Source organism: Pseudopodoces humilis, chromosome 2 (genome assembly GCF_049639895.1).
Source record: "Pseudopodoces humilis isolate 2021_Gansu_Grassland_sample_001 chromosome 2, ASM4963989v1, whole genome shotgun sequence".
In the NCBI taxonomy this organism is placed as follows: Eukaryota; Metazoa; Chordata; class Aves; order Passeriformes; family Paridae; genus Pseudopodoces; species Pseudopodoces humilis.
Genome location: NC_142201.1, coordinates 79956998 through 79983225, shown reverse-complemented (window position 1 = coordinate 79983225; position 26228 = coordinate 79956998). Strand labels below are relative to the sequence as shown.

General features: G+C 40.2%; 1 protein-coding gene across 3 annotated transcripts in view; it reads right to left on the bottom strand.

Annotated features, from left to right (window-relative positions):
- Positions 1-26228, bottom strand: part of NOX4 (NADPH oxidase 4) — a 110050-nt gene that overhangs the window by 11934 nt on the left and 71888 nt on the right. For all 3 annotated transcript variants that reach the window (XM_005516181.3, XM_014250191.2, XM_088051089.1), the window contains 4 exons: positions 9437-9556; positions 5913-6021; positions 5286-5354; positions 3147-3247 (listed from right to left, as the gene is read on the bottom strand). In XM_005516181.3, the coding sequence (XP_005516238.2) occupies positions 3147-3247; positions 5286-5354; positions 5913-6021; positions 9437-9556 (399 nt within the window). The remainder of the gene's footprint in view (positions 1-3146; positions 3248-5285; positions 5355-5912; positions 6022-9436; positions 9557-26228) is intronic.

Sequence of the window (26228 nt, the reverse complement as noted above, 5' to 3'; positions counted from 1 at the left end):
GACTCTGTCTTCTACTGTGTATTTAATTGAAAGAATTAATGTTGTTGTTGGGTTTTTTTTGTTTGTTTGTTTTGTTTTTATTTTTCTTTAGTCTAATTAGTACAGTGAACTGATAAAATAAACCCCAAAGAGTTCAGCTTCTCCTTTCTCTTTCATTACATATAAACAGCCAACAAAGCCAGCAGCCAACCCATGGCCAAGGTTTCCTGAAACCCAGCTGAATCACTGTTCTGTGCAGTGGGCCACAGGCTCTCAGACTGCCTCCCTGGGATACCCACCATCAGCATCTGGTCTGGACACCCCTTCACAAACCATCTACCTTCCTCATGTGTCCATGTGCCTGCTGATGCCTCCCCCCTGCCTCGCCCAGCTCCTGCCTGGCTGCTGGAACACAAACAGAAAGGTGGCTGAGGAAAGCTACAACGTGGAACAGCATATTGCTACCCTGAGCTGATGGGCTTTATCTATCACTTGTTTGGGACAAAGGCTCACTTTGTGGCTAAGGTGAAAACAGGCAGCTGTGTAGTCCTATGTCTGAAAATCTTCATGAATACCATTAAGATGTTTACAGTTAAGGAAACTATGTTATAAGCCATTCTTTGTAATAATAATAAACTTCATATAGAATTTACTCATTCAGAGCACTAAGCAAGTAACTCCTCAGCATTCCTCTAGGATGAGTAGGTTGGCACATATTCTTACATCCATTTTGTGAACAGCAGGACCTGAGAGAGATTAAATACTTTGCTACATTGAGAGGACAGAGTCAGGACTTGAAATGTTCCTGTTTTAAATCCCACATTCATTCCTAGAGAGAAGTTTTTCCTTTAGAGCACATGAGAAATGTATCATGGTGCTCCATGCGTTTTTCTCCTACAGGTACTCATGTATTTTTCTAGGTTGTTCTCTACCTGGAAAAAAGCACATGCCCATTTGACCTAAGCAAACTGAGCATGGTGCAAGCTTTTCATCCAGGACATAATTGAACAGGAACAAGGCTGTTGCTCCATACCCCCAAAAAAGCATGAAAGAAAAAGACCAGTAATTTATTATGTAACTGTTCCAATTCAGGTTGCTGGGTCTGCAGGTGTCATATGAAATATGAACAGTAGATGGCATACATCTGCTCCTCTTTTCCCAAAAAAAAAGGATCAGGAACCTGATGCTGGGTTGTCCCATGTCATGCTCTGAAGGTCTGGCAAAGCTCAGACACTTACAAATGCACTTTGCTTATTTGGGACCCAAACAGCAACAACAGCAACAATTCACAAAGCACACAGCAATCAGACAGCTACACAGTGAGAGCTTTGCCAGCTGCCTGTTTATTTATATGCAGCTTTTCCTAAAATCACAAGATAAAAACTGGAAAACATCTTGGCTGCCCATAAACAAGCCCAAGGGGATGATTGCAAATGTGAAAGTCTGAACACTGGCACCAGATGTTGGAAACAACTTGATTGACCTGTTTTGCTTTAGTTTGGTTTTTTTGGTCTCTGTATAGCAGCAGGGACATTTAGGTGGAAAGTTACAGAGAAATAAGAACTGAAATAAAGCTAGCAGCAGACCTGGAAATTGGACCAGAGGGAAAAACTGAAGCTCCCATCTCATCCAAGGAAATATGGAGAATAATTACCTACAAAAGGTAAATTTTTGCAGGACAGCCGAGTTTGTCAAGGGCCTTGCTATTGTGCATCATGACACATAACTACATCCATAGGTACAGACCTATATACACCTTGACAGAGAGATGACAAAGAATGACAAACCTACATCTTAGGAAGATGTCTGACAAAAGAGTCAGAACATTATTTAGGTATTAAAGACACCTTGCTTAAAAATGGTGGCCCAATTTAAAGACCTGATGTGAAAATGCAGATTGAAGTCTAAATAGGAATAATGCAGTGGAAAGCAAAAAAGAAAAATCAAGTATAACTACTGCTACTACTAATGGCTTCATCTATATTATGTGCTCTTACATCCTTGGCAGGAAGTGGCAGGAACCTCATCACTTTCATCTTTTAAAACTACACTCACATAGTTAAACAAAGACATTAGAATGGAGTATAAAAGGTCAACAGTCCACTGTTGGAGACCTTTGAACCTGGAGAGTCAGCTTGGTTCTCTGAACTCTCTGTTTCCCTTTCTTTCCCATGGTCTTTGCTCTAAACCCTTTCTTTAAGGCTGAAAATTCTGCTAGAGACATAGCAGCCTTTGGGGCATCCTGCTCTATGACCTGAATCTAAGACAAGTATTGTCAGCAGCTCACACTGGCCACAGTGATCCATTCGGCACTCAGTACTTCTCAAGAGCCAGGGCTCAGTGACCCCAAGTCATATCTAGCCCCAGAAGAGAGGAGTCAACAAGCCATGGGCAGATTTCACTTTGCAAGTGCAAGAAAGGACAAAACGTTCTTGAGGGAAAGTTCTGCACAGCACCTCTCAACCTGGTGCACCCAGATTACTATCAACAGCTTCTCAGGGGGGTTTGCTCCCACACCAACAACTTTGCCAGAAGTGGATTAGGGAAGATTCACATAGTAACCTCTTCCAGATCAACTTTTGGGGCAATAAACTGCTAGTAGAGGGTAAAATACTCAACAAAGCTGGATCTGGACAAAGACATTCCATATGCATGTGTTCTCTGGTTTACACTTGTCTTGTTTCAGACCACAATATTCTTTCCCAGCACATAAAAAGGTATTGACAGGTTTTAACAGAGAATAAAAAATAGCTAGAAATACCCAAAGACAATAAATCTTCTGAATAAAACCAATACAGGTAATTCAAATTTTTCCTTGTGAATTCTGTTTGTAAATTAGCATTACAAATCATGAATCAACAATTTTAAGAAATATAACTTTATATAAAAAGCCAATATATGTTGAAAGCAAGACAGTGCCATGGACAAGAACATATGTAATCTCTGTGCAGTGAGATGGAAATCTGCTACTTTTATTTTCTGAGCCACTGAACATCTCAGCTGCATGAAAAGTTGAACTGCACTAAGCATAAAAAAAAAAAGTGTTTCAGTTTGTATAGGCTATGTCTCAGCAAGATAAATCCCAGAAATATAGTCATACAAACATAGCTAGAAACAGACAAGGCCAGGGTTGAACTGTGGCATCCTTCAAGCGGACAAGCACTTACCTCCGATTGCACTTTGCTATGTCATCAAACAGGAGCTTCCACCGGGGTCGTCCAATCAAAAGCCTGGAGTTTAAAGCTTGGTATTTTTCACCAATTATTTTCTGTAAGAAACAAAAAACTTCATTCTGCCTGATTTGCAAATTGCCTCATATCACCCAGGGCTCCCATTTCTGCTATTGGCTGACTTGCCAGAGTGCTGAGGTGTAAAACCTGAGCACAAGTACCAAAGGCTGTGATGAGAACTGCAGCCATTTTATGCACCAATACCTCTGCTCAGTACCTTTTCAATAGCTCTCCTTGGTGTTCATTATACATTGTCCCTCATGCAGCTGCTCATTAATTTCCACATTACTTTTAAACCAATTTACTTAAGCCATAAAACAATAACCATGCTCCTATTACTCATTCCCACACTGGCTTTTAATGCTAAGCTGGAAGAAATGCTGCTGATGCAAAAATTGTATTTCTGTCTGAAGTCTTTTTTTTTAAACTTTGTACAAGTAACTATTAAGATGACTAGGTCTGAAAAAGTAACAAGGGAAATCTTACTTTTCACCCTGAAAGTAGTTTGCCAGCTGAATTGAGCTGCTGTAACAGCAGAAAGCAGCCAAAACTGCTCCCCAGATGGAACCCACTCCATTCCAGAATGCTAACTCACCAGCATTTTGATAAGGTGAAATGCCCTCCCATTGCAGGGCACAACCCTGGGTGTGCTGTCCTAAGGCAGCAGTAAGATGTAGAGAGTTACACATCTAGGCTCCTGCATCCCCTCCATTGCTGAACAACCTGAAACATGGCTCACACCAGTGCAAACACAGTCCTGATCAAGTCAGCCTCCTTGGGGCTTTTATAGACAAGAGGCACTTGCTGCAGGGTGGGCTCTTACCACACAGGCACAAAGGCTTCTCGCAAAGGGAGTATGAAGTGCAACTGCCCGTGCAAATTTTGGCAGCAGTCAGCACCTTGGACTAACATCAGTGAACACACCACCTGTGTGGACATGGAGACTGAGCAATTACGAGCAGCATTATGCTTCATGGCAGCTTTGTTCAACAGCCACAGAAAAAAGTGACTTTAAAGAAGAACTTCAACCAAAAAGATGATTTAAATAAATTCAGCAGCTCCTTAATTAGTATCACTATGCAGTATTTGTATACTACACAGTATCAGAAAACTCCTTTTGAATTGACTATTATTTCACTTTCCCTATCTCATTGCATTGCAGTCCTGCTTCAGTTTTTAATTTTAAGCTAACAATTCATCAATTAGGCATTTTCAAGCACTACATTTCCATCAACATATGTTGTCCAGGCATTACATTTGTCATAGTCATAACTACTGTAGCTATCACATTATTTAAACTACAGGATTGTGCTCCTACCAGAGCTGTGAATATTATGTTATCTCCACCTGATAGAAGGCAGATCAAAATCCTTTGGGCATGGCTTTTCACTGCGTTTCATGCTTTGCAGTAATTGTTAGGCTTGGCTGTGAGCCCACTGTAGTCAAAGCAAAGCTTCCTGACATGGCACAGTAAAGAAGTGTACCTAGGCTTAGGTGCTAAATAATATAAAATGAAGATTGCAAGCATAAATAATTACAGGAGATGCCAAGAGCTGGGGAATTAGGCTGGCCTTAGCATTGGCAATACATGTCAATTGACAGTTCAGTATAATTTCCAGTCTTACACATCAACAAACTTCTACTTTTCATCTATATATGAGACAATGAAATAAAAAGCTTTTAAAAATAGCTAGATTCTTTCAAAATATATATGGGAAAAGAAGATTTGAGCTTGCAAGTTCCTAGAACAATTCTGGTTTGGTTCTTAGCCCAGAAACGATGCAGATTTCCCACCAAACACGGCCAACTGTCTGGTCCATGGCCTGGCCTGGAAGGACCCTGTTCCTAGAAAAGGAAGATATGGATTTCTGCCCACACCTAATCAAGTTAAGGGTACTGCACTAGACTTTCTTAATGCTGTGGGGATTGCTCTATTAATGAATCAGTCACCTGAGTTTATGGCCTCATCTCCTGCTTTTACATCTGCAGTAATCCCCTTCCGCCTTTGACTGACAGTTTGCATTTCCTATTACTCCAAGGTCTGGTTTAGTTTACAAACAACATTTGGCCACATACCTGTATTCCATCTGTTTGACTGAGGTACAGCTGGATATTTATATAGTCTGGCCGATTCTCCTGCCAAAGCTGGAAGGATGATAAAAAAAGCTAGTGAAATAATATTCTTTTTCTTAATGTAAGTGTGAAGTCACTTCACACTTGTGAAGCTGAGGGACATGGGTTTCAGCATCAGTGAAGTAAGCTTTTTAATGAAGAGGATGTGCTTGCATAGCACATCATGCTGTGTAAAAAATATTATTTTAGGAAGCTACATGGCTCTTAAAAGACACTTGAAATTGTAAATACCACTCCCTTCTCCATCTGCCTAGTAGCCAAATGACTAAAGGCCACTCAAGGCTTCCCAGACTGCATGTGCTGCTTCTTCCATTCTCATAAAGTAGCCTGGACACAGTAAGCACCCAGGCTACTGGAACATGGCAACACTGCAATGAAACATTGGTGATGGATACTCAAAGTGGTTTCTGCAGCTCCAGGAATAAATGAAGCCTGGATCAGGCAGCCCAAGCTACTGCTGGAGCTCACTCATTCTGAGCAAGGCTGCCATTCTCTCCAGGATGCCAGGTGTGAGGTGTGGGCATACCTTGCATTTAAGTTGTCAGGATCCCTCCAAACAACACCCATTACCTTGTTATGCAACATACAGAGCAGATCTGCAAACCAGCGGAAGGACTCAATGTCCCTGCACACCCAAACGAAGTAGAGTCTTCTGAGCTTGTAGCATTTCCAGCCGTCACTTGAAAATAAAATGTGTGGGTAGTTAAAAATTATCATTTAAAAAGGAAACATTAATTAGGATGTTTTATATTTATTAATGGAAACATGAATTTCCTTTAGAAGCTAACTGCTAAATATCTCTTCAAGCTATGATACATCAGACACTGAATTGACCAACACAGCCTATTAGGATTATCCTGAGAATATTAAATATCTAGCACAGACCTAACAGCCATCATGGACACTGCTTCCACACTAGGAATTTGTCAGCTATACAGATGATTTGGGCAGCAAATATGGATTCATGTATCATCATCAAACTTCTATTTCAAAGCAAAGGAGACATTCTAAGTTCAAGTGTATTATGTCAGTGCTTTATTAGGTTTATAAAAAGGCCTGTAAGTGGAAAATACTGACAAATGCAATAATGTCAGGACTTAATTCTGCTTTTCTATGTGAAAGGCTCTGGTTGATTATAATTAACACTGTAGAAAAATCACAAAGATCAAATAAAATCAGAGCTCCATTGTGTCAAGGAAATGTGTGATACATTACAGACCTCAGAAAATGCTGGTGGATAAAGTGCAGCCATGGGCAGATTCTGGCATTGCATTTAGAAAAACAGGACTCTCGTGTCAGATTTCTAATTCAATTAAAACACAAACAAGTACAAGGGAAGGATTCGAATTAACTGGGAAAGAAAACAGAAATTAAAATATCCTGATGAATAATGAATTCAAACAAAGCACAAGTATTTAGGAAGCACTTTCTTGGTTAGCTAACACTGGTTATTGTTGTTCTGGTCACTGAAATGGTCCGTGCACAGTTTCCTCCTTTTCCTCCTAGAGAAGGCCATAACCTGCTGTTCACTTAAAATGCCAGTCCTAGGAGCCAGGCCTGGTCAAAAAGTTACATGATACACCTCACCATACTCATTATACCTTATTCCAAACTCTAGAGTTGCTAGCACATCCAGCAAGGATATAGGATTAATAGATCTACATAACTGATGGCTCCAACCAGTGCCTTGCCTTCCCACAGCACTGCCCTGAGGAGCAAGGATGGAGACATCAGGAGCACCCCGGCAGCATGCAGAACTGAGAACTCACCTTTCATGTAAACTCCCCAGAGAGAGTAAAAAAAAGTGCTTTCAGACTGGGGAGTACAGTGTCTTTCAAGTCCTGATTTAATATTTTTTATTTTTTAACTGCTGACTTTCCAAACACGATTTCCTCCAATCTCTTTTTGACTGCCTAGACTACGACAAGCACTTAGGAAGGGTCACCATCTGGTCAGATATGACAAGAGAACTATAAACAGTAGCAAGGAAAGTAAGTGCCTTTCACCATAGATAGGGATAAAAAGAGAAGAATGCAAGGCATTTTGTATTGAAATGCCCCAGTTCAGTAACAAAACACCACTCTCGGTGATGAAACACTGCAGCCGGACAAAGAGGCTGGACTGCAAGACTTCATCAAACAAATCCAGCATAGATTTAAAATAGCACCCCAGACACATATGCCTGTGTCTACCTCTGTCAGGATATATTGTGCAGGAGAGGTGCAATCCCCCATTACAACCATGTGTATGTAACATTTCTTGCTATTTCTGTGTTACGCTGCCCATAACAGGCATTATTTACAGACTCTTGTGCATAAAAGCCTCTAGCTTTCTGTAAAGTACATTACAATTTCTTAAAATAGGGCACAGGGTTCAACAGCTAAGTGGAGGGAAGGGCAGGAGCATAAATCAAATTATGTGCCTACAACAGGAAAACAATGGAGCAGGAAACAATTTCAAGGACAGACTTTGGATCTCTCCTAGACCTGTGTGTCCTTGACACAACAGGACTGGCCTGGCTGCTCTGCAGCGCTGAAACCATCAGGCAGTTTGCATGTTCACACCTGCCAATATCTGCTCCCAAGCCAGGGCAGAGACACAGGCAGATCAGACACTAAACCAGTGCTTTGCTGATGTTTAAATACTGAGGAGGGAAGCACACTAAGACTGCTTAATTCTTTTCTTGAGAATGATTCCCTTGAATATTTACAGTGCAGAGGGGGAAGAGTGGCTACAAAGGCAGTTTATGGAATTAGTTCCTTGGAAGTCAATTTATGGCTTTATGCAGCTAAATGGACATTGCAAAATCCTTTGAACACTACCATTTTCTTGCAGTGTCTGTATGAATTCCTACAGCCTCAGAAAACACACTGGTAGAGGCAAACATAATTACCTGCTGCTGGCCCATCTTTGTGTTCCATGACATTTTTGCTAAACACTATCAGGGATAATCCATCACAAAGAAAACAGTCATTTTATCCACCTGAGCCCCAGGCTTTCAGCAAAAATGTACCCTGGTTTTGAGAGGGTGATCCATAGGCTCTCAAGGAACGAAAATGCGGGAGCCCAAGATGGCCTTTGGGGGCTGCAGCACTATGAGACACACAGGGCTAATAACTTTCAGTAGCACTGTCAAGACCAGCCCAGGCTAAGAACAGAAGAATGTGTACAGGATTTAAATTCCACACTTCACATTGGAGTTAGAGCTGACCCCTGGCATGTTCATCTTGCAAGAAATGCTTTACTTGTGCATTGCAAAGCCCTCCCAAAGCCAGTTAGCCTCTCAGCCTCTCAGGGAAGGTTTGCTGCTTTGGCTGGCTATTTATACTGGGCCTTTGAAACAGGCTGTGACTGTAGCCCTTAACCAATAACTCCAGCAAATAAAAATAAAGTCAATAGCAATCATAAAAGGAAGCCTATTTCAGACAGCTTAGGATTTAGTGGGAACCATGCTGTCAATGTGACAGAAAAGCAAGAGGTGAAAGGTTTAATCTGCATAGAATATCAAAGGCTTTACATTAAAATGAAATTTTAAAATAGAGAGAGAAACAAGAAGGGAAAAATAGAAAAATGCATACCTAAACTTTAAACTTTTCAAATGGGGTTAAATATTTGCATGCTACCTGAATTCAGGTTGATCCCCTTCTATTAAAACCTCAAGCTTAGACTTTAAAATTTAAAAAGTCAAACCAGGAGAGCTGGTCTTGCATTTCCAGCAGAAGGATTGTCACAACTGTCTGATTCCAAAAAACTGTTAAGAGTACACAGCTCACCTAAGCTGGGACTAGGGGAACAAGTCTTGCTGAAGGGCTGTGACTAGATTGATAAGGCTTGGTGGCAGGATACAAAGGCTGGTGACACTGTCCCAGTTCTGGTGCATCTCTGGCACATCTCTGCCACAACTCTTTGGGTTACAGAGCTGGTATAAGAGGATTTATGCCCTTTAGGGACATCCCAATTCTCTACATCTTCTCAAGGAATCATTCCAGTTCACTTATGCCAGTGGAAGTTTTCTAAGACCCTCAAAGCCTTTCTGACATGCACTGATGCTGCAAACCAGGGCAAAATGTCTTTAAAGGCTTAAGCTCACTTACAGCAGTGTGTTGAGCACAGATGCAAATGGTGTAACCCCAATACCTCCAGCCACGCAGAGGCTGACCTCGTAGTTCAGGGATTCCTCAAAGGGACTTCCAAAAGGTCCATCCACATACAGTCTGCATAAAGAGCAAAAAGCACACTTTTAGAGGAAGCTGTAAAGATCAGACAAAGGTAAATAAAAACAAGCTGGAATTAAAAACCCTGCAAAAAATTTGTTTTAAATTTTTATTAGTCTTGGGATGCAGAATGTGAAAATCTTTTTCCTGGAAAATTTTTATGTGGACAGAAACGAACGTACAGGTGGTAAGAAAAACTGTTATCTAAAATCTCTTGGCACGCTCATGATTAGACAAGCTATTTTTTAATTGAACAAGTGGAGGTGACTAAATTATGGCTTCCTATTTTGTCTGGTGTTAGAAGGCAAAGAAAAGGGTTGTACTAGAGCAATGACTTGGTGGGTCACATGTAGGAAAGAAAGTAGTTTGGCTAGGCCTGCCTAGGAAGTTCATCTTATACACATTTTCTGAAAAGGGAGAAAAACCGCTGAGTTTTTCCCCTTTAACTCATGCCTATCATTATTATAACCATTTTGTCCACTTGATTTTAAAGATTATTCAGGAGATTGTGTCCCATTTTTAATACTTCAGATACTACTGGATAGTACTTTGACTGTAATTTAAAAGTCGTCACTAGGTATTTTCAAGAGTTTTACCTCCTACAAGATCTTTCCTATGCTGCTGACAATCTGAGCAAGGTCACCCACAGACAGCTCAAAATTTATGGGCTGTAAGATTTCATACACTCTTTTCTACCTATGGAAAACCAACTGCATATCTTACCTCAGTAGCAGATTCATCCTCAGAAACTGCTATAAAGGGAACTTGAGGAGGACATTTACTCAAGGCCTGTTCTGTGTATGAGTGACTCACTGATCAGCATGTTTTAGGTGACTGCTGAACACAGCCCAGTGTGGTGGGACCACCACTGTGTGCAGCAGCTGGGTGAACAGTATTTGCCCACAGGTCTGCTGGCAGAGAGCAAGCTTTGGCCTGAGACCACTAAAAACCTCCCAACACACATCAATTTCATGCACACACACACTGGTACTTATTTAGTGCATAACTAAGCTGCACACACTCCACATCCAATGAAAGGGCTTTATAACAATAGCCAGAGAATTAAAGTCAGAGAAGACATCTCTTTTCCCAGACAAAGCCTTCCAAACCTCATCTGATTAATTCCTTTGGAGGGCTGGATTTTAGCCATAACTTAAGTTACTTCTCAGTCTGATCTCATTTCTTTCAGTTTTGTGGTCTGACCTTTGGCATAATCTTACCAGTCAAGACATCTTGTCTTGGCCAAAATTGTCCTTTTTAGGATATTTTTTCCAGACCTCTGCTATTGTTGCTTGATTCGTATGTTAGGTTCCTTCTTCTGTGGTGTCTTAATTGAACACAGATAACTATCAACTTTCTGATGGATCTGAAGGCTGATTCTTAACTATGTCCTGTCTTACAAACTTCCTACCTGGTGTCCTACCTGGACAGAAATGGAGAAGACACTGACCCAGCCACAGACACCGTCAGAAGGCATTGGAAATGTTTTTAAGCAACCAAATTTTATAACTAAGCCATCTTCAACCTATATATGCTTACTCTTATTTCTGAATTTAAAGTCTCTACAGTATTCTACAAACATTCACTTGAAGAATCTCAAAGCTTTGCAATGTCAGGTATGTTAGTTCCAGCATGATGGGAATATCAGGAAAACAAATTCACTCCTTACTTACTTACAAAGACATATTGTTTTACACAATGGGGCCAAGAAAAACTTAACTGATCAGGTGCATACAATATAAACAGAACTTAAAGTATCTGCTCATTAAATGTTTCCTCTTACATAACACATACCACATTTACTTAACAAGGGTTTATTTTCCACAAATGGAATGATACCACTGCTGGTGCAGAGTGCAGCAGCAATTGCTTTAAGAGATCTACAATTAGATCTACAATTTGAATTATTTGACAGAGGAGGTAAAGGAGCATCCCTTGTTTAAATAAGCAACAGGGGAAATGTTAAGAAGCAGGTTGTAACACTGAAATCATCTGGTCCAAAGGATATTCTGAAAGAAGTCCACAAATGTTATGGGTCTCATATGTATATGTAACAGATGTAACACATCTAATTTTGGGATATCAGAGTATGTAAAAAACAAACAAACAAACAAAAAAACCCAAACAAGTGGATAACAAAGACCAGCAAGACTGTCACTCCTGGCATACCTCATATACGTTACCCTAATCAGCCCCCACCTAGCTGGTGAAATCTAGAGAATTGCTCCTAAAGGTATGAAAGGCAAAAGCAAAGGCCTGAAGGAAATTCCTTACATTCTGAACAAGCAACATTAACTTTCCTTCGGATACACAAACTTAAATCCAACCTTTTGAGTGAAAAACACAACCTAATGAAACAAAAACAATCAAAGCACATTTTCCCAGAAACTATCACAGTGGATGTGACAACAGTTATAATTGTAGGAGTGCCACTTAACATAACTGCACTACTGGAGAACTACCTGAATGCATGTACGTATGTCGGATCTCAGAGGGATTAAGCCATTCCTGGAAAGTCTGAGTGCCTCTGAATAATACTGACATGATCAGGAGTGGAAAAATGCAAAACCAGATCATGGTCACCAGAAACCAGTCAAGCACAGTCCATGCCAGAAATTCAAGAAACAACTTGCAATTAAATATGCATTTTGGTCAGAATGCTCCAGTTTGTGCTCCATTAGCCCCATCTGGCCTGCAAAGTATTTCTATTTGCCCACTGTGTCTTCCTCTGAGGGAGTGAGGAGCAGTTGCTTGGACAGCAGATGCAGTCAGAGAAGCCAAGAGACTCCTGCTGTGTCTGCATGTGGTCCAGCACAAAGCAGCCAGAAGTCACTGCTTCCAAGTGAGAAAATGAGAACTGGGGGGAAACCTGGAGAAATATTGCTACTGCATTAACCCACTCCACCAGAATGCCTGAAAAGACTGATTCCAAGCATAACATTATCTCCCTAGAAGATTTTGTTGGAGGTCATAAACATGGACTATTTAATCCTATTTTACTACAGGGATAATTTGTAACTGAGACAAATGTGGCCCTGACGCCTTAATGGCAGTGGTCATTTATCCTTTTCTTATTCAAGTCAATGGAAGCAAGAAACCTCCTGATGCCATATCAAATGGCACAGGATTGAACAGAGCAGTGATTCAGTCATAGACTTCTGCTGAGATTATGCAATTTTTGTTTCCTGTAAACATGTTCCTCCTTTCATTTGTTAGGACTGAAAACTTTTGCATAAAAGCAGTTCATTATTGAAAACGAAATATCACAGCACTCAATAAAAAGCCAAGGGAGGTAAGATGGTTCTTGAGCTGTGGCACAGATATATCACACTACTATATTATGCTCTCCTATCCCCCCAGCTTTCATTTAATTAACATGAAGGAAAGGAATGGAATTTTACTAAAAGTTTAGAAATTGCCCCTTCAGGCAAACCTATTCAAATAATGAGTTGTTCTTTTCACATGTATTCACTTCTTAGGAGTGCTCTTGCTTATTATTGTGGCACAATTTTTCAGCTCAGAAAGAGAAGAAAAAGTTCTTCAGAATAGAATATATCAGAAAAAATAGAGCACATTATTAAAAAGCATCTATAGATATGTTCTATTTAAAGCACACCCGCTCTACAGTGCAGTGGTACCAAAACAGCCCAACATGCACTAAACTAGCTTGTTCCAATGCTGGGCAACGCCACTGCACTAACACGGGGCTGACCCTAAACTGAGGGACACTGTCTCAGGGACACAGGCAGCTGTACTGCTTTTGACATCCAAGTCATTATTTTCCATAAGGAACTGCACACTGATGTGTGGAGATACCTGCTCACACCTCTTGGACTTGGCTCTCAGAGCCAAGCTTTACTTCAGGATGTAGGAGCCCTTAGAAAAGATAATGCATTGATTGTACTTCACAATGCAACAGTAAATGATGTTATAACTTTTTTTTTTCTAGGCTCTCTGGGAGCTACTGTAAGACATTATCTGGGATATTAGTGAAATAACAGATGGATAGGGGAGTTAAATCAAGAGCTCGTAGGAAATTTTAATTAAAGCAGTATCATCATCTGCAAGCTGAACAAAATGCTTGAATACAAAATACTGCATAGAGTACAAAAAGTGAAATCCTAGTCTGGCTGAAGTTTCAGGCAAAGCTCTTACCAATGTCAGCTGAAGAAGGATTTAAACCAGCAGCATGAGATTTCATATCCTTGGTATTCAGTTCTTACTAAGATCCACGTGTAGGTATCTTTGTGTGAGCACACTAAGTTCTGGAGCCACTAGGCACAGGCAATAAAGCTAATGGAGCTGAATCCCTCCCCTGATTCCTTATAAAAACATTATTGATATTCTCCAAAATCATAATAAAATCACCTAAACAATCCCTCTCCCATGCTTGTTCTTCTCTTCTACTTGTCCTACCAAAACCACATCTCTCAAAACCACTGGTGGATTCAGCCTGAGAACTCCAAGGAACCGACTGATGGCTGAAGCAGTTTCCTTATGTTCTGCTGCTCTAGCTCTGCTGCACCAGAGAGATGCAATCATCTCTCTCTGATAACCCACAAGATCATCTTCCACCTCCACATGACAAATATTCAAACAAGTGCCTCCATGTTCCTCCCACATTTTGCTTCATGCCTGGGAGGGAATCTCAGTAAACATCTGCAGAGCTATTTCATTATCTCCCCTCAAATTCCTTCTTAAGACTCCTCTTTCCTCTGATATCTATAAAAACAGGCTCTTGATGTTTTCACTGTAGCTCAGTCATATTCTGGATCAGTACTGTCTAACTGTTTCCCTGAATTTTGCTGTCTGATTGTATCCATCTGTTGTCTGCTGTTCCTCCAGTTTAAGCTGGTTTGTCTCTCTGCTGTATAGCTCTGTCTGTCAGAATGGCTTCCTGATGCATGACTTTCTTCAGGGCACCACCAGAACAGAGATCAGAGAAGGATTGCTGGAAGCTATCCAAATCTTGTATCAGAGACAATCTTTCATAGCCCGCAGAAAGCAAAACGAACTACTGCTCTGTTCTAGAACATTTTGGAGTCCAAGGCTCAATTCACATTCTTCAGTAAAAGCCTAGCTACAACAAATTATGTGATTTTTCAAAAAAGTTGCATTTAGTACTACCAAAGATTTTAAAGTATCTTCTGCTGCAAAAATCAAGACAGCCACTTCATTTTATGAACATACAATACTTCACATCATTATTTAAGCTTCAATTTATACGTATACACTCTGACACTATTTTACCAGAGGCGTTGTAATTATTGACAGCATTTCAGTACCAATAGCCTTTTGAAAAAGAACCACTAGTGAACAAAGCATGCCATTCTTGGTTTTTATAGATTTCCAAAACTACAACAGCTTTTCAAGGTTTAAAAGTGTCACAAAATGTGACATCTGGCATGTGTGATCAGAGATTCCCATGTGCTCTGACACTGTGAAGGATGATGTTCCATTAAAGAAATCAGCAGCCCCTTAGACAAGTAAGCTTGCAAAACCCAGAGGGTCCAATTAAATTTATATACTGCTTTTTGCAAGATCACAAAGGGTTATGACTCTAATTCAGGTTTCATTAGCCATCCTCTCCTGAATTTTTAAACTGCCTGAGTTTAATTTCTGATTGATTATTAACATTTTTTTCCTTACAACTTCAAACATATTCTCACAGTATGTACTAGAGCTTTCAGAAGTTTCCTTCTCTTTTCTACCAGAGTTAATTCCTTGTTCAGTTAGTGAAATATCTGATTATAACAACATGGATGGATCAAAAATCTACAGAATCAACTAGCACCAAATTTTCTTCAAATAGAAACCTGCTAAATCATTATTATTTTTAGAATCCTGTAAGAACCATCGGTTCCAGTACATCTCAGTTTCATTTATTTCTCTCTGACTGGGAAAAACAAAACAAAACAAAATCACCATTTTTCCAGCTTTTTATACTCTCAAGGGCCCAGAAGTAACTAAAGAAGAATTTCCTGTTCTACAACATCCTTAGCAAGAGGAAGTATGTTGAAGGCATAATGATAAGGGTTAGAAAGTGGAACAGCTGAGCAGGCACACGTATTTTAATGGATAATGCTCCTCCTGTAAATGACAAACTGAGATCTGTGGTTTTCTATGGCACACAGTGCAGGTTCGAGAAGATTCCACCAGAGTGGGCTGGAACACTATAGCAGCAAAAGCTGTACAATTACCCTTTGGGAGCTGGGCTTGTAACAGAGGAGTGAGAAGGAGGAGAGAAGAAGAAAGGAACCTCCTAACTGCAGGAGAAGTTCAAAAAAGCATGGAGATCATATTACCACTGATGGCAAGAGATTTGCACCTCTGAGGGACACCCTTATAAACACGGCTCTTCCTTGTTCATGACTCCCACAGCAATCCAAAAGCAATTTTTCAGACCAAGTTAGTAAAATTATCCAAGCATTGCCTGAAGTATTTATGAAGAACTCGTATTTCTGACTATTCATTGCTGACTATTACAGGAGAGAAGCAACAGTTTACACCATTCACTTACTCCATTAAAAAGGTCTGTAAAATCACTATGAGAACTACAATCAAATGTAATTATAAACTGAGGCAACTTTGTTCTCTGAAAGCACATGTACTTTCTGTACCAAATTTTTGGGTCAATATTCTTAATTAATGTTGCATTAATTCTTCGCCATGGCAACCTTTTTAAGGTCATTCTTACAAAATGTTCTCAAAATGCACTCCTTTGATTAAAGAACACACAATTTCATTTTAACAAGAAATCCCATTGTACACCTTTTTCCTTACCAATTTCAATTTCTGTTTTGTGAAGTGCCTTTCCTCCCTATAAACTTGTGTCCTACCAATTTTGCCTGAGATAATAAAAAAAAAATTTAAAAAGAGCATTTATAATGACTGCACCACCTATTGTATCTTGCTGTTTTGAAAATTTATTTGTTACATTATTAAGTGATAAAATGCTGCAAACCAGCAACCACAATGAGGTAGAACGTGCTGGCCATATTTCTCCACAACCCATTCACTGACACAGTAGTTATCTGCTTATCTCACTGCAAACTGTATTTCTGCTTTAGAGTAATCCACTTCCATATTTGATCTCTGGTCTCTTTCAATATTTACAGGAAGCTTTCTGTTGCCTATACCTCTGCCTTTGGTGGTCATCTCAGAGAGGTGATGCCATCTAACAGATGGCATGGAAGTAGTGCCAATATTAGTCCTCTTCCTCTCTTGGTAAATGATATGTATAGAGACAGGATATGCCATATCTCCACACCAGTGGAAATGCCTGCAGCATCACTTTCTGTAGAAGCCTGGAAGGCCAGGTGGCAATGTTCATGTCACAAACAGCAACAGCTGGATGGATAGCTGTGGGGCCAAACAAGGATTGTTGACAGCAAAGCCAAGCATTGTTTGCATTTACACACTGTGAGAAAGAACAGAGGTGGCTGGAGAAGGGGCCATACAGACGTAGGGCAGCACTTTCCTGGGGCAAACATCCTTGCTCTGGCTCCTGGAGAAGAGCACAGCACAGCACAAGTGCAGGAGCGAGGTCAAAAGGTGTGAATGGAATGTAGGGGGGTGGATCAAGACCACCAAAGACCTCCAACCCCTTTCCATGCTGATGCATACTGATGCAACCACATTGCAGACTTCAGATGCTGTTTAAAGCTCTTTGCGTCTCTAATTATTACATATTAACCAGCACTGGAAGTCTCATGCAGTTCCCTCAAGCAAGGGTTTGGGTATTTTCAATTAAAATAAGAATGGGAGAACTACATGGGAGTTTAGGGCTTTGGAAAACCTGACAGTACACACATGAGTTTCCCACCCCTGGCAGCTCCTTCCCAGCTAGAAATATACTCAGGAGACGTATCATATCAAAGGGAAAAATAATTCTTAGGGTAGAGCAGCCTGGGGAAAAAGAAGACCACTCTAGTTAAACATCCACAGAGCCACAAGCTTTCCCAGTCAAACTCCAGTAGACCTGAGGGATGAGGAAAAAAAAGGTGGCTTCTACTGGCAAATCACAGGATTTAAAACCCTAGCTAGGTATCAGCAGAAACAAAAGGGAAGGAGAGAAGCAACTGACTGAAGTGCTGGCAATTATAGCTGGCAGCAGATCAATCTGAAGACAAGAACAGGCATATCACAGTTGTCTCCAAAGTCAGCCTGCTCAGGCTCTTTGCACTGGATTAAGTAGAGATGAAGAATTCAAAATTAAGAGAATATCAAGAAAAAACACAGAAAGGCAAATCTCACAGCAAATTCTGCAGTTGGAATGAAGAAGTTACTCCTGCAATAAAATGGGATCCTCAATACCTGTTAAACCTAAACACAAATATGCTATCTAAAATGTAATAAACCCCCTAGAAAAATCTGCCACGTCTCACTGATGACTCTTTTCTATCTTAGGGCTTACACTGGGTAAACAAAGTGACAGTCCAGTCACAAGCCCATCTTTTATCTGGAAAACTTTTTTTAAAAAAAGTCTCTCTCAGCTACACTTCCTTTATGGAAAGATGTTCTCCATGAGCTTCACATCCTATACAGGCCAATGATTGTGCCTATAAGACTAAGTTTCCTTTGGGGCAGCCTCATGAAGCAAGTCTTTACTGGCTTGGGGTCTGTAAAATATCTTTGCTTGAATTCAGCTGCTAGAAAGCCTAGAAAGAAATTCTCTAAATATTCCTCTGACAGTTGAAGAGAGAGGTCTGCAAGATAGTGATAATGCAACTTCAGATGGCTTCCAGATGTTCAATGATGGTCAGACAAGCTCATTTCCTTAGGCAGTCTCTTATCTGGAAGGGGATACAGAAAACTGGCAAGGCCAAAATGTAAAGAAAGACCACCTCTGTGGCAGTAGAGTGAACCATACACAGTTGGAATAAAATGGCAGACTAAGGATGAGATCACCCAACATGGAGCAGGAATTTCTGAAGTCAACAGAAGCCTACAGATGAGTCTGCACATAGATTCACTGGCAGAAGCTTATCATCTACCAGAAAATATACTGCATTACATCATAGATGAGCTCAATGCACTCCTGACTATCTTGACCTCTTCTTGGTTTTTCTCTGACTATGCTCCAACTTCTTATTTCCAGTTCTGTTTTTCAGAGTGAATGGCCTATTATTGTCTGCAGTATTCCAGTTTCAGTCCTGCCAAGGCTCTGTGTAATTACATTATTATTCATAGGTGGCAGTGTCATTGCTATTACCTTTCTAGCCATACAAAGATGCCTCTGTACAGCTGCCTTGGGTTACTCAAAATAAAGGAATTTTTATCCCTTGAATTTTTAAATTCCTTCAAGCTCCTCCCTTTCTATGAGATCATATTAACATAGCCTTACTTTTTAGCAATTCTCTGTGAGTTACATTTAAGAAGCTTGCAGAGAGAGAACAGGTGATCCCAAACAAAACAGGTGAGTGACTTGGTGAGACAGATACAGAACTAGTGTTTAACTACTGCAAACACATGATTTTTTTCTTAACCCTTCCCTCATTTTTCATAAATATCCTGAGGTCTACAACCCACTGGGTGTGAGAAACTGCTGCAGGACAAGGTGACTGAACAGAACAGAGGCTGGGCATCACAGCAGAATGAATACCTCTGGCACACAGTCAAAGTCTAAGCCAAAGGAGCCTGTCCTGTAGGTTCAGTATCAGTTCCTATTGACCAGGACCCCTGAAGTTGCTCTGCACATATACAGAGAAACACCACTGGGTGTGACTGTTCTTGTCATTATACACAACAACTCACGACATGTGAGACTTCTTGCACAAAATCAGTGTCCTGCACCTCCACACTTATCCCCATCATCTTCCTCATCATTGTGAGATGCAGATCCCAGGACTGTGTCTCAGGTCTAACTTAAAATGACATAAAATGTCTCAGTTAGAGAGGAGAAGAAGTCCATACTTTTAATCCCATCTCTCTCATGCTTATCCACCATCATTTCCAGTGTCACTTACATCCTCAGTTAATGCTCTTTGTTATGGGGAAAACAGAAAGCAACACATTCTCAGAACCCTCCTCCATGAGATAGGGTTTAGTTTAAGTTTAATTAGCTTAATGCTTAAGTTTACTGAGGCTTCACCTCAAATCCCTTGCTCAGTTTTGGGTCCCTCATCTCAAGAAAGACATTGAGCTGCTGGAATCCAGACAGATAAGGGCAATTGAAGCTGATGAAGGGTCTGCAGTAAGTCCTATGAGGAGTGACTGAGGGAGCTGGGGTTTTTTAGCACAGAGAAAAGGAAGCACAGGAGGGACCTTATCACTCTCTACAAGTGCCTGAAAGGAAGCTGTAGCCAGAGTCTCCTCCCAGGCAACCAGCGACAGAACAAAAGGACATAGACTCAAGCTGTGCCTAGGAAGGCTCAGGCTGGACATGAGGAAGAATTTTTTCATTGAAAGGGTGGTTAAGCATTGGAATGGGCTACCTAGGTGGTGGAGTCACCATCCCTGGAAGTGTTCAAAAAATGACTATACAAGGCACTTAGTGGAATGGTTTAGTTGACTTAGTGATGTTTGGTCACAGGTTGGACTCGATACCATATTGGAGGTTTTGTTCCAACCTTAATGATTCTATGATTCTAACAGGTTTCACACTATAATACAAACAGACAAAAGGCTCATACATATAAAGTGTGAACCTAACAATTTCCACACCCCATGTCAGTCTTATTCAACAATTTCTCTTTTCATGAACTGTCTGACATTTCTGCCTATTCCAACTCATCTTCCTTTTCTTCTATTCATCTTCTAAAATTTGCCAGATGATTCAGAAATTTCATTCCATCTGCTCTGATACACACCATCCTCCCTGGTCCAATATCATCCAAGGATTTAATTAACTTGGTGTTTACATCTCCCTCCTTATCATTCATTATTTGATATATTGAAAGAACATGTCCCAAGATGAATTACTCCCTATTTGATACTTTATTCTTTTTAAAACTCTCTGCTTAAGAACTATTTGATGCTTCCCACCTGTCAACATTGACTTTTTCTTCATTTAATACACTGTGCTATAGTCTTATCTAGATAATACTTTGCTGAATTCTCTATAGAAGAAAATCTGATTCTAGTACAAAACAAATGGCAAAAATGCCACTGAATTGCATGGTATCAGAATTTAGTTCTGCAGGAATAAAAGGTGCATTATCAGGCAGAAATACAATATAACAGTATATAGTGTTTTATATATATATATATATGTGTGTGTGTGTGTGTATAAAAACATAAGCTTTAGTGGAACAGCTTTTTTCCATTTATCCTGCTATGGTGCCTATATCTGCAGGTAAAGACAATAGGACATGGGCAGTACAGAGTGGATGGAATTCCAGCCCTCTAGGTTCCGTGTATCTACTAAACCATGTCTTTTTAAGACCTCACTCTTTATCCGTCAGCTGTGACCAGTGATTTAGGTGTTCCACATATTATTTATTTTGCTTCTGTTTAAGGATTCCCTCAACAGCTGTAACTTAAAGAAATTGTAAAGGTAAAATTGGACAGCCAGGTGAATACTTTCTGGTTGTTCCCCTCTGAGATTCTGAAAACTGCATTAATGTTTTTTTTTCCTAATGGCTTCATGTATCAACCATAAACCACCACTGAACATTTCTAACATCACTTCAACTATTATGAAAGTGCCTAAAGATCCCTAACCAAAAGGTACTTCCCCTTTGGTGTAGGAACTTTACAAAGAGCAAAAAGAGCAAGGAGGAATGCAGCAGCTTAGGTGCTGTGCTGGGATCAACCCAGTCCCTGTCATACCTTTCACAGGAGAACCTGGGCAAGTCAGCTTGACACTGAGTGACAGCATCTAAATGTTAGACAGAAATAATTGTATTTCGCAAACAGACATGAACACTGCAAAAATTACTTCATTAAAAGTTTGTGAGGCCCATAAATACCCTGCAATGATGGCCATAAATCTCATCAATAAATAGATCATAATCTTTAATGAGCAAGTAAAAGAAGAACAACATTACACAAAGGAGTGTTTCTAGAAATTTGTTGTTTTACGGTTTCCATCTATCCATCTGATGGCTTTTATCTGCAGATCTGACCTGACAGTTAAAAAAAGGATAAGCAGTAGCTTCATATCTCATTGGATAAGCCTTGCCAAGAAAAAGAAATTAAAGAAAGGGTAAAGCCACCATACTTGTTATTTTCTTGTTAATCCTATTTCATCAGTTTTGTTAACCTTAGATGACAGTGTCCAAATACCTGAGTCACCAGGGGGCTTTTTAACATAAGTGGCCCAATGACAATAAAACCATACATGATTTAGAATTAGTTTTGATATATATTTTTCTGTGAAAAAGTTTGAATGATAATTTCCCTTGAAATTTCATTCTTCATCTCTTCAGTACAGAGATAAACAGAACCCCAGACTCTGCAAAATTGAGATATTTTTGGGTTTTTAATAGATACTAAATATTTCAGTCATGAGTCTTCTTGCTGGATATCATAAGGAGGACTGAACAAGGGAACAAACTGAATTTAATTGGCTCATAATTGCCAAAACATTTCTACATGGTGCAGATGCTACTCACTGGTGCCAGAATCTGAGTGCAGGGCCAAATAACTAAAAACAAACTTAATTCGGTGAGGGGGGTGTCTAGAGCCACAAACAGCTGGCATTGCCCATGCAGACATAAATGGATTTCCTAAGTTCCAGTGATACTCTTAAGAGCTGCCTGCAGCCAACCTGCTCTATTTTGCTATTAAATTACTTGAGAGAGACATATCAAATTTTGATAGCTCCTGTTTGCATGGCTTTTTAAAGTGGATTCCTTAACTCTAGTGCAAATATGCACCAATAAAAAAAATTAACCATCAACCATTACATATCCAGTTACTGCCTTCTAACAACAGAAAGGCAAAATATATATAGATACACATTAATTATGCTCTCAGAAAGCAAGGCATGGCTACAGATGGAGCAGTGAAAGCTAGGAATGTTCCACATCTCATCTTGTCCTGACTCTGGAAAGAGGGAAGCAGGGGCTGACCTCCAGGGACAACCTTTCTATTGCACCTAGAGCTTGGAATTAAGATGTTCAAGTGGTAATGGAATCATGCATGAAAGAAGACTAGCAAATGTTGAACTCGGCCTGTTTTCTCATCAGTACACAGCAATTCACAAATAAATTAACAAGACATTCCTACAACCCTCCTTCCTAGCACAAAACAGAGGAAGATGAGGTTGTCCATCAATACCAACATTGCTTGCCTGTCACAGAAGAACAGTGCCCAGAGGCTCTCATTACAGCCTGTGCCACTGAACAAGCTCAATACATTTTGCTCTGCTGATTCCACAAGGTAAACCTGCTCTTTGGAATTAAGGAATCTTCCTCCATGTAATGTATGGACTGTGTACAAAACAGAAAGTTACATCTGACTTTCCCCTTTCCCCTTTCCCCTTTCCCCTTTCCCCTTTCCCCTTTCCCCTTTCCCCTTTCCCCTTCCCTTCCCTTCCCTTCCCTTCCCTTCCCTTCCCTTCCCTTCCCTTCCCCTTCCTTCCCTTCCCTTCCCTTCCCTTCCCTTCCCTTCCCTTCCCTTCCCTTCCCTTCCCTTCCCTTCCCTTCCCTTCCCTTCCCTTCCCTTCCCTTCCCTCTATTTAGAAAGCCAACTATATTAGTTTTTTTTTTCTTTGGCTTCAGTTTAGCAGCCATGTCTGACATATGTGAGTTGAAACAGAATTTCATGTTGTCTCCTTGAAATAAAACAGGGCCGACAGAGAAGCTGGCATGTAACAACTGCCTTTCCCAGAAAGTCTGCTCTTTCTGGATGGAAAGCAGCACAGCATTTCACTCTGGCATAACTTAAATATGTAACCAATGACTATTTCACTGGTTACAGACCAGCAGAGATCCTTCAGGAAAGCAGCACTCAGAAACACTGGCACAGACACTGAAGTGCTCACTGCATCATCCTAATAACTAGATTTTGGTACTTTCTAGTCTTTCTTCCAACTTACACTAAAAAATTATGGAAAGCCTGGATTCACTTCACAACTCCAGAGTTTACCTTATACCAGCTTGAATGAAGTGCCAGTTTCCAAGATTTGAGCAAAGTGAGTGGGATCTCTCCAACGCACTTCAAATTCTTACTCATGGAGTGACGTGCTGAAATCCTAGAGATGGTTCCCTTGAAAACTGCAGTGGCAGGAGATACTCTTGATGCATTATTAAGATCACACAGTTACATCTTCACAATGCCCAGGCAGCCAGAACATCAGGTTTGTGACTCCTTCACAAGATAACATTACATCTATATGATTTGCCTTGTCCAAATTGAAGCGCAAGAAAACAGATGGCTCAGTTCTGCCACCATTTCTTTGCTTGTTCTGGTAAAGGAGTACCACGTGATGGAGAAATTGTCAACAGCCACTTCCATTGCTGTATTTTTCCCAACATTAGGATGTAAGGCACAGGAAAGAAAGCTTTCAAAAGTCTTTTGAGAAGGGATGCAAATACTTTCATTTTGCATGATGTCTGCATGTCTGCATTTCAGATATTGTTTAGGAAACTTCAGCTATCAACACAAATAAAAGAATAATTTAATCTGTTTCAAGACCTTCAGAATTGGTTCAATATAACAAAAATATTCAATCTGTTCGGGTGATTTGTCTAAAAGAGAAACTAATTAAACCTTAAGAATATTAGCAATCACGAATACTAACATACCTAGAAAACCTATTTTAATCTTGAAGACACAGTATACAGTGAATGGAAATTAAAGCTATATAATCCTTACGTAACATCACGATGCACCATGCAGAGGGAAAATAAAACCTTGGAAACTCTCAGGCATTTCCTTTCATAAGACATTTTTCAGTATTTTTTAAAATCAGAGAGGATATGGAGAACACTTACAAGTTATCTTTTCCATACTGGTCAAGTGCACTTGGGGTAAGATGACTGACCCTGATGCTGTGGGGGTTTTTGGAGTAGGCAGCAATTTTACTTTATACAAGCTCCCAGAGGAATGAGAAAGTTTTAAGTGTTTGGTTTTAAACGAGATTTGATTCTACATGACTTTCAACCCCACACAAATTTAATTTAAACCTTGTTTTATAAAGGTACCTTGACAGCAATGGATAATTAAAACATAAAGCAAAGTATTATATGAAAGTTATTAAGTTCTAAAGCAAACTATTTTCATATCTTTTGTTTCCTTATCTTTTGGTGCCTATAAAGACACCTTCGCTCATTGCTTTAAGGGAAGATAAAATGTCACCACATTCTTGATACGACAGAAATGCATTGCTCATCACCTCATTTGACACACATGATGCCTCATGTTAAGTGCAGGTGCTTAGACTAATAATTTTCTGCAAACCTGTAATCCACAAGGCTCTTCTATTAAAAAACAACAACCAGGAACTCTGAATATCACCAAATTTATCTTCACCATCCAACCCAGTACATATCTTCTATTCAAACAGCTTTTGTGTTTGGACTTACCTACTTTAGTCTCCAATTCTGTTTGTGAACAGCCTCAGCCAGCTGATTAGGCAACAATCAGAAAGGATTTGGCAGCTGATATCACCGGCTGTTGCAGTCCTGCAGCTGCTAACAACGTTTTCCAGCTGCTAGCTGTCTGGCCATTCAAAAGCACTTGTGATTCTTTCAAACCACTTGACAAGGTTGTAGAAGAAATGTCCTTGGGGCTAGACTTGGCCCACTGGGCACTATCAACCAGCAGCCAACTCCTGTCCTCATGACTGAGGATAATCAACATCCACAATAACACACTATAGGATGAGACAGCTTTTCCACCACTGACAATTTTTACGACTTCATAGTTCTGAGCTAAGCTCTAGCCCAGATGCTGAGCCAGCTTCCTCCATGAAATGGGTCTGACATGTTTATCTGGGGATGCTCAATTCAGGGTGGTCCCCTTGGCATCCCACAGCCCAGGCCTCCTATATATTTCTCTGAAGAGACAGGGAATAGCTGTGTCATCAACACAGACCAACATAGATCAACACATCCCTGTTGCTGCCTCTGATTATCACCAAGAGTTTAAAGGCCAACATGTTTCATGAAAAAGAAATGTGAAATGTCTCCCTTACATATAAATTAAAGAGCCTGGCACTCAGAATTGGCACCAAAAGGCTGCTAAAACTGAAACCCAGGCTCATGTCCTGAAAAGAACAAACCATCCTTGCTTATTTTATGCAAAACTAGAGCACTGTAACAGTCTCCTTTGTATTGAATGTTTGTGCTTTCCTCTCCTCTGCAGTATTAAAGTATGAAGAGACACTTGTGGTATGCATGAAGTCTTATCCAACAGTTTATCTGCATCTTCAAACTTACTTGGCAAATGGCCAGAACTTCAACGAGTGTTGATAAATTTCTACCATTGTTAAAGACCAGAAAGTACATTTATGGCTGTGTCTTACATGAAACGCAAAGGATGACATGGCAGGCAGCTTTTTTTTTCCCCTCCAAATGTTTACGGGCATAACGCTTTGTCCATTTTGTCCTCTGTTATAGATGGAATCTTTCTTTTCTCCCTTTTCCACCAAGACTTACTAACAAAATGCCAATCAAAGATGCTGCCTCCTTTAACAGCTTCTACGAAAGAAATCAGCCTTGGGGTCCCTCACTGAAAGAATGGGGCCAAAAATAAAAATGCAAATGTGCAGGTAGGCGTGTAG